Source organism: Corvus hawaiiensis, chromosome 21 (assembly GCF_020740725.1).
Source record: "Corvus hawaiiensis isolate bCorHaw1 chromosome 21, bCorHaw1.pri.cur, whole genome shotgun sequence".
Taxonomy (NCBI): Eukaryota; Metazoa; Chordata; class Aves; order Passeriformes; family Corvidae; genus Corvus; species Corvus hawaiiensis.
In genome coordinates this window covers 657,501-670,000 of record NC_063233.1, presented here as the reverse complement: position 1 = coordinate 670,000, position 12,500 = coordinate 657,501, and the positions used below count along the sequence as shown (strand labels likewise).

At 53.0% G+C, this 12,500-nt stretch overlaps 1 protein-coding gene across 6 annotated transcripts in view; it reads left to right on the top strand.

Moving 5' to 3' along the window:
* The window catches only part of PBX3 (PBX homeobox 3), a 103,368-nt gene that overhangs the window by 80,687 nt on the left and 10,181 nt on the right, over positions 1–12,500 (top strand). For all 6 annotated transcript variants that reach the window (XM_048325090.1, XM_048325091.1, XM_048325089.1 and 3 more), the window contains 3 exons: positions 3,135–3,376; positions 7,439–7,629; positions 9,435–9,570. In XM_048325090.1, the coding sequence (XP_048181047.1) occupies positions 3,135–3,376; positions 7,439–7,629; positions 9,435–9,570 (569 nt within the window). The remainder of the gene's footprint in view (positions 1–3,134; positions 3,377–7,438; positions 7,630–9,434; positions 9,571–12,500) is intronic.

Genomic DNA, 12,500 nt, shown 5'->3' with positions numbered 1-12,500 from the left:
TGAAAGGTCAGTGAGCTAAACAGTAATAAACTCACCGGGTGATAGAGTGAGGGATAAAAGAGGGAAACAATGGCCACCGAGTGTGAGCTTATATGTCAAAAAATACATATATTACCACTGTATTCAAATGAAGAGTAATTTATAAAGGCAGGTGCTGGTAGGAGCAGCTTTATTGCCGACCTATAGCAGAATGCTCCTCTGTGCTGAGGGGCCTGGGGGATGCTCTGGCTCCTTCCCAGACAACGCTGGGAGTGTTCGACCTGCAGCCAAGGGGCTGCTGCTGACGAGCCGCATGTCTCACTGGTGACAGAGAGTTCATCAGTTTTGCAGTCCCCTGCCCTCAGGGACACCAGACACTATTAGTTGTGCTGATCTGCTTCATATAGTTCATAAGGAAAGCTCTGAATTAACACACAGCTTAATTCTTGTTAGAATTAGTTAATCAACTCGTGGCTTTGCCATTCAAATGAAAGATGCATCTCACTCAGGGGCAGGATAAATGTTGTGTCCCCACACACACTCTGTCATCCCTTTGTCTGTGGGTGTCTGTGCTCCGGATGGGATGCTCTGGAGTGGGAGCATTGCGTAGGATGAAGATGAACACAATATGCCGCCCCTCTGCCACCAGCCCCCAAGACACTTTGGGTTGCGTGCGAAACACCTGAGTGGCTTCGTCATTGTCCTCATCAGCTGAGTTTCTTCCTGTTGTGCATCAGGGCCCCTCGCCGGCTCCTGCAGTCTCAGTGCAGCATCGGCTCCGGCTGTTAAACCTTGGGGGCCGCTCACTTGCTGTGTCAGGTTTATAGAGAAGGGTTGGGGATCTGGAATATTAACATGAGTCTGGGTGGATCATGCCACTTTGGACAAAGGCCTCTCACTTTGCCCTGTTGATGGAAGTACATGATGCAGAAATCACTGCAGTTGTACCAAATTATTTTGGTGCAGGTTTTGGCTAGGCATCTGCATTTGGGAGCAGAGTGGGACTGTGATGGAATAGTGGGAGGGAGATGAGTTCCATAGCAAAAGTGGAAATGCAGCTGAGGAAAAACAGCTGGAATAGAGCACAGTAAACATGGACTGAGAAAGGATCCAGAAGCTAAAAGAAAAAACAACAGTAGAAATCATTGATGAGAAGGGAAGGAGAGCTGGAGTGGATTAAAACCAGGATGTTATTGAACATGCTGACAGCAGAGCAGAGGAGGAGTGTGACAGACAGGGGAACAGCTCGCCGAGGAAATCACCCCTGTGTTGTGGCACCGCGGGCCAGGAGCTGTGCAAGAGCCAAGGCAGTGGGGCCTGGCAGACCAGGGAATGAGGGATGGGCACAGGGACCACCACCCCTGCTTCTGTGGGGACTCCCAAGTGTGGCATCACCCTCCCTGGCCACAGCATGGGTGGCCTGAGCCATGCCAGGGCTGTCCCCCATGTGTGTGCCAGCTCAGGCACATGCTGGGACGATGTGTGGTATCATCAGCCTGTGCCTGTGGACCTCTGAACAGGCAACAGAAATAATTTAAAGAGATGATGAGACATTTTTATTGTTCCCATGAAATTATATGGAATTATGGTTTTAAATGAAGGTGACAGGTTTAGAATGTGTATTTTAGAGCAAAATTAATGCCGTGCTTTCTTGAGTTGGAATGTTGGCCAGTGGGGGGGGGTCATCTCCCACTGCGTGTCCTCCTTGGGACAATCAGTGTGGAATCCTGTGCTGTTCCCAGAGCACACAGAGCAACATTGCTGGTGCCCAGGTCCATGCCTGGCAGCTGTGTGGTGCTGGCACGTGTGGCACAGCCTGCATGGAGCTGCTGGGAGCGGGGACCAGCGCAGGCACCTGCGAACCCGTGAGGTGCCAGTGGCAGCACCCAGGACCCGCTGTGGCTGCAGCACGAGTACCTGCCCTGGAACAGAGCTAAAGAGGTTAATTGGGCTGGGAGGCACATGGTGCCTTAAGCCTCTGATGGAAATGTTGATTCAAGAAGCCGTGGCTCTGGTGGGTTTGTATGACTGTAATTATTCCTAAACTTCCTTTTTGGTGCAGCTGGCACCAGCCTGGCCTGACCTGATTCACTTACAAATTGTCAACCCTGATCTATAGGGCACACAGAACGTGCTGACTGAGCAGCGTGTTGGAAATCCACAATTTAAAACAAAAATCAGATTTAAAATATTGTTGCCAACAATCCAGTGTGAGACCACTGGAGATTCAAACACTTGCTTCAGTATCCTGGCATCATGACAGCATCCCGGTCCCTGCACAGCCAAGGGGAACTCTGATCCCTTCTTGTTCTGCCCTGGCCTGTGAGCAGCCATTGTGGAGCATCTGGAGCTTCCACAGCCACTCCCACTGCGGCCATTCCCGAGGGCATGCTCCCAGCTCTGTCACCCCCATTTCCCTCCACCTGTGTGGTGCCAGAGACCACAAGCACACTTGGAAGTGGATGCATCCGTGGTGTTTGTGCCGATGGGAGTGACAGCATCTTCCAGCTTTTCCCCTGCAGCCTGATGTAGCTGAGGAGCAAGCGTCAGCTTTTCTCCAGGCATTTTAAGCCAACACTTGGGCCTCATGAAGGGATGGAGTCCAGTGGGAGAGGTCTCCCTAAAAATAATGTGCATTTGGAAAGAAATGAGAAGCAAATCAATTATTTTCAAATAGATAATGCCCTTACTTTTACCACACAGCATTACATCAAAGTGATACAACACACAGGATAGTGCCAGCCCTGCACAGGCTTAGCTGGGTCTTGGAAAACAACTGGAAGGTGAATGTCCCTGTCCTCATGTGAACACCCCTCTGGTTCTTACAATGATGTGTTTAAAATTCTTCAGGGCCCTTTAAAAGCCTTGCAAAGATGTTCCTGCTGTGTATGGGAGCAGAGAGGGTCCCAGGGCACTGCTGGCCCCTCGTGGCACTGGCTGGATGGTGTCTGACGGGACTGGCTGTGGAGGGGGTGCTGGCTGGGGAGCTGGGGCCGTGCTGGGGGCAGGGCTGGGGCAGGGCTGGGCCCCTGGGCAGGCGGGTGTCACAGTGGGCTTGTGGCAGGCGGGCAGTGAGCGGGCAGTGAGTGGGCAGCGGCCGGGCAGATGCAGAAGTACTGACTGTGTTTTCTCTTGTTCTCTCTTTTCTGCACAAGGTTTGAGCATCCGAGGAGCCCAGGAGGAAGACCCTCCCGATCCTCAGCTAATGAGACTAGACAATATGCTTCTGGCAGAAGGAGTCTCAGGTCCGGAGAAAGGTGGGGGATCGGCGGCAGCAGCTGCAGCCGCAGCAGCCTCTGGAGGGTCTTCAGATAACTCTATTGAACACTCAGATTACAGAGCCAAATTGACCCAGATCAGACAAATCTATCACACAGAGCTGGAGAAATATGAACAGGTCAGACATCAGCCTCTCACTTGTTCGTGTACCTCACGCTGCTCTCCTCTGCTTGCCAGTGCCCACTACTGCCCGTTCTGGACCACAATCCTTCCTCCCCTTCCCCACCCCTCTGCCCATAGAGAGCCATGACAGGAGACTGTTGGGCTCCGAGGGGCTGCTGGCTGGAGCCAGGGCACGTCTTGCATGCCTGAGTGTTTTCTGTTGTCTGTAACTGCACAAGAGCAACACCCAAGCCTGTGTTTCTCCCCTTTGCCCAGCCCATAGAGGCAGAGAGGAGGGGAGGTGTCTGTCACTCAGTGCCACCCTCTGCCCTGTGATGAGGTCTCACACAGCTGAGTCTGGCAGGTTGGGGAGCACAGGCAGACAAGGGCTGTGTTGGCCATCTCAGCCCACAGGCTCCTGGAACAGGTGCCAGGAGACTCTGGCACAAGTCTTGGCCACGGCAGGTCGGCTGGAGCAGGTTGGAAGGGAGTGGGCAGTGAGGTGCCAGCAGAGCACCGGGCCCAGGCTTTGGGACAGAAACTAGGGAAATCCTGGTTCAGGCAGATGCCAGCACACGGTGTCTTTGTTTGGAGTAAAGAGCATGCTGTAGAGACCTGTAGGTTTGCGTTCACCACTGGGACCTGGTCACCCAACACATTTGCCACGCTGGTGGCACTGAGGATGTGTGCCACATGCTGCCAGGTGCCAGCAGCACCGTGTGTCTCGGGTGCCAGTGGCACTGCCTTGTCTGTGCTGTCTCTTTCACTGTGCTGTTCAAGTGGTGAACAAATAACTGAGCAAACACCTGTCAGGGTCTTTGTGCAAATCTGCTGTTCTCCCCTGACTCCCCAGGGCCCCAGTAGTCCTGTGTGGAGCCCCAAGCTCTCCTTGCCCTGCCAGGTGCGGCCGTAGCATTGGGGTGGGGGTGGCTGTCGGATTAACGAGCCCCGTGCAGCAGCAGCGTGTCTCATGCGGGCACAGAGACACAGGCTGCAGGCAGATCTGGGCCAGAGCGGCGGCAGGTCGGTGCTTGCAGCCGCTTCCTGGCAAACACCCTTGGACTCTAATAAGTTTAATGACGTGGGGGAAGCAGGAGCATTTTTTGGCCTGTAGCTCCATTTACAAAGGTTTCGGCTGAAATGTCACAGCCATCCGTCCACACCACAGGAAATTTTGGAGGATGCTCAAATGCTGCTGGAGCAGGAGAGAGAGGTAGAGCTGAGGATGAGCTATGCGTGCTTCCGCACGGATCCTGACACCCAGCCATGTCTGCTCAACAGACATATGATGATTTCCCCAGCCTGGCAGCAAACTGTCTCCTGCTGGTTTGTCTCACCACAGTGCCCGAAAGGCAGCCGGGGCTTGGCATCTCAGCCGCTGGCACCACAGTTTCTGGGAGGCGGGAGCCCTCCTGCAGTGGGGAGCCCGTGCCGGGCTCTCTGCCCTCTGCCCACGCTGCAGAGGCGCTCCTGCCACGCTGCCCGGCGCAGGCACTCCCGCCATCCCATGGCAGCAGGAACCAGAGCACCTTCCTGGAGATGCTTTCCAGGCAGAGTTTGATCCTGATATTTGTTGCCAGTCAGGGGAATGCACTCATGAAAAAGAAAAAAAGGGAAAGAGAAATGGAAAGTGTGTCACGCCATCACCCAAACGCTCCCTCGCCGGGCACCGGGAGAAATGGCCATGCACAGGCAGCGCCTTCCATAATTTACAGCTCCTATAACAGAGATGACATATTGAAAGCTATCTGCTGTAATTACACTGAAATACATTTTTTTGCTGTAGGCAAAAGTACCGTAAGGGTCCCAGGCCTCCCGGAGCAGCTGGGAACCCACTTCCCAAGTGCGCAGATGTCTCCTGAATTCACCCCGAACTGGGGTGAAGTGTGGCAGCTTAGAAGCCACCACCAGCCTCACAGAGCACTGGCTGCCACCCTGCCCCTCAACATTGTTTTGGGCCATTTCCTCTCTTTTTCCTGTGCAGTCGTGATGAAGCACTGAGGCAGCAGGAGCATCCCTGCTCCTACAAGGTTTCTGAGCAGGTTAACAAGGCCATCACTTATAACCTGACATTATTAATAATGTCTCGGGCACCAAGCAGAGGCCTGAAAAATAGTCCTGGAAAAGGGATCAAGTAGCTCGGACGCTATAAATAAACAAGAGAAACAAGACAAAGCATCAGAGTCTTCTGAGCTTCCTCCCACTGTGCTGTGTGAGGCAGCTCTGCAGAGGGGAGGTGCTGGTGGAGATGAATTAAACTCAGGCTTCCAAAAGGCTGTAGCCAAACCAAGTCTCATCAGGCAAGTTAAGTAAATTCAGGGAAAGGTTTTTGCTTCTTGAAAGCAAAAAACAAATTTTTGCTTTTAAATGTCCAGTTTTTGATGCTATATCTCTTACAGAAAAGACATACCTGAAAATATTAGTAACGCAACAGTTGCAAATTTTATTGTACTTTAAAATTGAATTCCCGGGATCTGAAAAGAAGGGGGCTTGTGGCTAAGTGTGTGTCTGGAATGTCCATCCAGTGCCAAATTCTTAGATTCAGCTGTATTTTGGAACAATCAGAACTGCTGCCTGATCTCAGGGAGAGCTGCTGCATTTTGGTGCCTGTGTCCCCTTCCCTTCTGTGCAACATTTCCCGGGTGAGCCAAAGCTGTTGTTCCTGCCGTCGGTCGGAGGGCTGGGCCTGAACTTTTGCATGCTCAGGTTGTCCCCTGATGAAAGAAAGAGAATGTGCCAGTGGGAAGTGAGGGTGAGACATGTTGAACTCCTTCTCCTGGAGCTCGGAGAGTCTTGACAAACCCGGGGGTGGCAGGTGGTGGATGAGCCGTGGTGGCCGCACTGGCACCGCGAGCACCGGGCTCTGCGCCCTCGGCAGTGGCAAGCGAAGGGCTCTGCACCAGGGCTCGCCGAGCGCTGCCTCCAACGGGTGCTGCAAGGATGTAAATTAGCCTGTAATTTACTTTCAGTAGTGTAAAGAAAAAAAATCACTTTGCCTGAAGTGTATGCATCTTTCTTAAGGGTGTACCCAGATTTTAATTATCTAAATGTAAATACTTAACGAATTTTACTTAGAGTAATGAGCTAAAGTGCACACTACATAAATGAGATGTTCTAATTAATCATGTATGAACTACTGGTTTAAAGAAAAGCTATGTGAATTCTGCGAATGTTGGGCTATTGCCAAATTGCTAATCAGCATTTGCATTCATAGATGGCTTCACTTAATAAGTTGTGAGACGTTCAGCAAATGTTATAGGAAATTATGAGTTTTTAGATGCATAAACTTTTCACTTTTAACTCTTTCCCTCACATAATCTATTGAAATGTTGGAGCATCCTTGAAAATGTGGTTGTCAGACATATTATGCACATATTTTGCAGCCTGGCTTTAGAGGGAAGAGGGGAGCTAGCAGAGTTTTTGGCAGGTTCCAGCCTGCAAAGGGAAGGCAGGACAGCAGTGTGATGGCTCCTTGGATATGCGGACCAGGGGGTTCCTGGTGATGGTGTAGCCTGAAGTTTATATCAACATGTCACAGTCTGAGAGTGATAATTGAGGGCTCCCTGTGCCTTCCCTCAGCACCTCTGCCACACAGCACCGGCCAGGCTGGGGCACTGTGACACTGGAACCACCCGCTGAGGGGACACATGGTGTCTCAGAAAGCTTTCAGGTTCCTTGGTGCTGCAGGGGGGTACCCAGGCACAGGGCTCGGGGCTGCCCTGCCCAGGCATCGCCTACCTGGCTGTGAGATGTGTGGGTCCCCACACACACCCTGCCCCTGCTTGCAGCTGGTACAGGGGCTGATCCGACTGCTCCTCTCCACTGGGGTCTGGCTGGGGAAAGGGGTGAGCATGGCGGGAGCAGTGCCGTGGTCACTCGGCTTCCCTGGCTGCCCCAGGATGGCTGCAGGTCTCCTGGACAGGCTGTATGGGATCCTGTGGCCACACGTGTGTGGAGGGGACAGGGCCATGTGAGGGTCCCCCAGCCCCCAGTGCTGCCTTCCTCCAACAGCCAGGTCAGAGCTCATGTCCTTGTGGGATGGCACAAACCCATGTCTGAGCCTCTTCTTCCTCCACAGGCATGTAATGAATTTACCACACATGTAATGAACCTCCTCAGAGAACAGAGCCGGACACGTCCCATTTCTCCCAAGGAGATTGAAAGGATGGTGGGCATCATTCATCGAAAATTCAGCTCCATCCAGATGCAGCTCAAACAAAGCACTTGTGAAGCAGTAATGATTTTAAGATCAAGGTTCCTTGATGCCAGGTAAGGCCGAGGCAAGTGCCCCTGTCTCTTTTGGGGGGGAAGCAGTAATTTCTGGGCAGCCCAGGAGGGCCCGGCCATGTTGGGAGTGGTGTCCCATGTCAGCAAGGATGGGTGGGAGAGGCTGCTCTGTCCCAGCAAAAGCCTTCATCCACAGCTGTTGTGAAAGGGACCCCCTGCACAGTAGGCTTTCAGAAGCAGCAAGGTCTTTTCTACGTATTTTAGTGCAAAGACTGGGCTTGTTTGCAGACACCTACATCACTGTTGGAGCTCAGAGCCCGTCCCCAGAGCCCACAGCAGCCTGAGCGGGCTGCTTGCTCTGCAAGCTGCCGGGAGGCAGGCAGACAGGGATTAGGAGGGGGCTTTAGGCACAGTCAGATTTGTTTTGAAACCTGATGAGGTTGGATAGTGATCCCCAGCCCCTTCATAGGGCTCCTGCCTGCAGAGCAGGGCCCTGGCAGCTGGCAGGGCCTGGCAGAGCAGGAGCAGAGCCGGGCGGAATAGGGAGGAGAAGCAGGCACCATGTGGAGCCTCCCTCCTCCAGCAGCTCACGCTTCACACCTGAAAGCTGCGAGGAGCTAAACAAGACCAAAATAATGTTATTAACAAGGAGGTCACTGGCAGGTGTGGGAAATCAGGGTAATTGCAGGCAGTTGGAGGAGATGTCTGTGGAGAGCTCCAGGAACGCAAAGGTAGAGCCTGCAGATGTACATTTTAAAGTGATTTCTTTAAAAAGGAGGAAGGTAAATAAGGCAAAATGAGCGGAAGCATAGTAATGAGATAAACATAGCTCTAGGGAGGGAGCCTGGCTGCTCCAGGATACAGTGCAGTTAGCAGCACCGTGATACTCTGGAAGAGCGCGCTGGGGATTGCGCTCGGCTGCTGGCTGGCCTGGGGCGCCGGCAGTGATTGCAACAGCCCTGGGGGAAGCAGCTCCAAGGAAATGTTTAACGGGAGCCTTCCAGAGGATGTTCCGCAGAAGGAGAGCAGCCGTTGGCACGGAGGGCTGGCACTGCAGCTGTGCAGGCGCTGCCACCGTAACCCACCTTGGCTGCCACCATGGCAAGGGCTGGTGGCTCCTGTTGGCCGGAGCACGTGTGGGTGCTCTCTGCAAGGCTCTGTGCTCCGGCCAGGTGACGCACCTTGGGGCCTGTCCCGTGCGGGGCCAGAGCCTGGGCCCCGTGCAGCCCATGGCAGGAGGGGGCACAGATGGGTCTCGCTCACAAAGCCCTGAAATCCACTTGCTGTTGGAAGCCAATTAGCTCAGGGAGGGCCATGTGAGGACACATCAGTGCGGCTGCCCCATCCTGTTCTACCGTGCTCATCCCGGGGAGCTGTGCAGGGGCCCCAGCTGACCTGTGCTGAAGGGAAGGAGGGGAAGGAGGTCTGTCAGACTGCTGCTGGCACAGAGGGGCTCTGTGGCCAGGAGCTTTGGGCTGGGCTGTGTGCCTGGGTGTGGAGGAGTCACAGGGAGGCTTCTGGCTCAGCACCTGCCTCACCTTTTCTGCCACAGCACATGTATGTGGCCTGTGGCCCCATGGGATGAACCCTGTGGGGAGGTGGGGGTGTGAAGCCAGAGGCAGAGGCTGGAGCCATGCAGGGCTGGGTGCAGGATGTGGTGCTGCTGCCTACTGCTCCCTCCCATGGTGTAGGGGAGCCCAAAGGGATCAGGGTGCCAGGGCAGCTCTGCTGTGTTGCTCTGTGCTGCAGCACAGGCTGTGAAATGTAGGCTGCTGCCCCTCATCTGACCCTGCCAGGGACCTGCTGGCATCTGGAGGAACAGTTGTGTTTTCCTTTTCTCATTTCAGGCGGAAAAGGCGTAACTTCAGTAAACAAGCCACGGAAATCTTGAACGAGTATTTTTACTCCCACCTCAGTAACCCCTACCCCAGTGAAGAAGCCAAAGAGGAGCTGGCAAAGAAATGCAGCATCACGGTATCACAGGTAAGCAGCAGGGAGGACCCCCTGCACCCACAGTGTGTCAGTCTCGGGGTTCCCCTTGCAATGCTGCCGTCTCCCTCCGGGCTCTGGGAAGTGGTTCCAGTGGAGGCAAGTGGTACGGAGCCGGGCCTGCCCACAGCACCTCTGTCACCCCTTCATATTTGTGTGTTGACCATGATGAGGTTTGCAGGGTGATGGGATGTGGCTGAGCTCTGCAGGAAAGGCAGCATGCCCATGGTGGCTGGGCCTGTGCTGGGGTACAAAGGTGCTGTGCACAGAGGAGAAGATAAAAAGGCAGCAAGGTCTGCACCCCACTTCACATCAGCCTTCTCTCTGTACAACAGTGAGGCTCCTGGCTGAGCCCTGCTCTGCTCTGAATTCATTACAGCTGGCCAGGATTCTGGGTTTATTGACAAATTTAGGATCTGTCTTTATAGATCCAAATTTCTTTGATTGCTCAAAGTTGTTTTTCTGAGCCAATCATAAATTCAGCCTCTAGCTATGCTGAAGTGATACAAGTGGCTTCTCTGTGGCAAAACTGCATTAGGAAGATTTGCTCCTTTTACCACATATAACAGCTGTTACTGTGAAAGTAATGCAAGAAACCCAGCATCTCCCCAGTGCTGTTGTTGGCTGCAGCTGCTTTCTGTGTGGGCCAAAGTACCTGTACAGCTCAGACTGGTGTCACGCAGCAGTGCTCAGGCTGATGACACCATCGAGTTTTCCTTCACCAGGCAGCTCGAAAAGCAAAACACCACTTGGCATTCCATGTGGCCTGTATGTTTGCTAGAAACCCCAGCTATTCCCACACAAATCTGGCTTGTACAGCTTGCGGAAGGACTTGAACTTGGGTGGCAGGGAAGTGCCCTGGCAGTTCCCACGTTCTCCAGCCACCCCGCTCCTGTTGCGAGGGCCGGTGTGCCGGCTCCTCCCTGCTCCCTCAGCTCCCTTATCAATATTTCAGGTCCTTGAGCGGAGCGGTGCCTGCGGCGCATGTGTTAACTATTAATGATTGCAGGCTGCAGTATTGGCATTATTAGCAACACAACCTTTAGCTTTATAATTAAGACCTGAGTTGAGATTTACTTTATAGGTCTCCATTGAATGCATGAAAAATTCAGGCACTTTATTGAAGACTTCCAAATGAAAGGCTGCCCAGGTTCTCCAAACTTGGAATTGGTTGACTTTGGATGCACCCACAGTATCAGCCCGAGGACACGTGTGTGGGCCTTGCTGTCTCCTTGCCTGTTCCTTGGCACGCAGCACGTACCCCGCTCTGACTGGGGTGGGAAGCACCTGTGCTCGGCGCCAGGGGAAGGGACGGCATGGGGATGGAGGCAGTTTCTCCCAGTCCATTTACAAATAGCTGTGGTGATGGGCAGGAAGTTTTTGATGGAAATTCAGCACACAGATGTTCCGTCTCACATTGCTCCTTCCTTGCTCTTAGCGTCGCACAAGCGGCTGCAGCCCCGCTGGGTGCAGGGCAGCCGTGGTGGCTGCTGGGCTGCTCCCTGTGCCCTCAGGCATCCCCGCGGCTGCTGTGGATGCCTGGAACCAGCCACACAGCCTGAGAGCACACAAGTGCCAGGGCACTGTGGTCTGCAGCTTTAATCTGCCTGCTGGTTTCAGTCCTTGGCATGAAATGGTTTGTGGCAATTCCTTCAGTAAGTGGTGTCCAGAAATCTTCCATGTGATCCAAGGCAGCGTGCCGTATAGTTAGGGGAGGCCATGCCATCAACACCAACTTAAAGAACCCAAAAGTTCTTCAGTTTTGGTTAGTGTAATTAGGAGAGATGACATGGGAAAGAGCCCACCAGACCTGCTGAAGAGCTGTTCCCTCTGCACTCAGTGGTGAGTCATGCCTGACAGGGAGGTGGTTAGTGATCCCACCGTGTGGACAGATAAAAAGACAGATCTAGATAAGGCTGAAGTGACTGTAGGAAATGAGATGGAACATTTGAGAAGCCATAACTGATTGCTTCTAGTGCTAATAGATCTGATTTCATTTTTAATTGGTTGTTAGATAAGATTTAATGTATATGCTGTAGAATGAAATAAAAGGCAGGCAGATGGTCCAACAACCCAGCAGTGGCAGAGAGCCTGTGGCAGGAATATAGGTTTGTCTTTTTAATATTTGATACAGACATGAATTAGTTGTTCCTTGAATCCATTAGGAAGTCTGAGTGAGTGACGGGAGTAGCTGCATTGTGTCCTCCATAGCACCACGTCCAGCAGCCTCAGCCTTGCTGGGTGACATTGCTAGCCTGGTACAAGGGCAGTGCTGCCCACCCAGCCTGGCACCAGGGATGCAGGGCTGGGCCCTTGGCCTTGGCTGGAGCTTTGCTCTGGCAAATAGTTATAAATGACTTGGAAAACCTCGGGATGATATGGTGAAGCCTGGAAATGGGGCCGTGTATCATGTAATGGGAGAGGAGCATGTATGAGAGAGAGGGAGTGCATCAGCTGGTTGCTTGAGTTCCTGATGGATCTGCTGTCACAGCCAGAGAACATGAAGACCGTGGATATTCTAATCTTTGATTTCTAAAGGTACTTCCAAAGGCTGCATGGCAGTGCTGCAGGGTAGGTTGGTATTTTCTAGGTCAAACTGGGCTGGAGGTCTTTCTTTGTACTGAAAAGGGTATGTATTTTGAGGCCATGTAGTAGAAGATCTCTGAGCAGGCACTGTGGAGCAGCCCCGCACACACTGCTCTGGTGACTGGCAGCAGAACTCAGAGGATGCAATCCAGAACTCGGAGTGAATTGAGCAGTCACCGAAACCCTAGCAGGAGCAGCATCGCAGGAGACAGGCAGTGGCATCCGAGGAAGTGACTGAGCTGCACCTCGCTCAGGGCTTTCATGGAAGATCTCTAAGTGTGTGTATTTTCAGCCTTGACCAAGTGTCCCTTGGACCTTACCGTGTCTGTCACCATGCC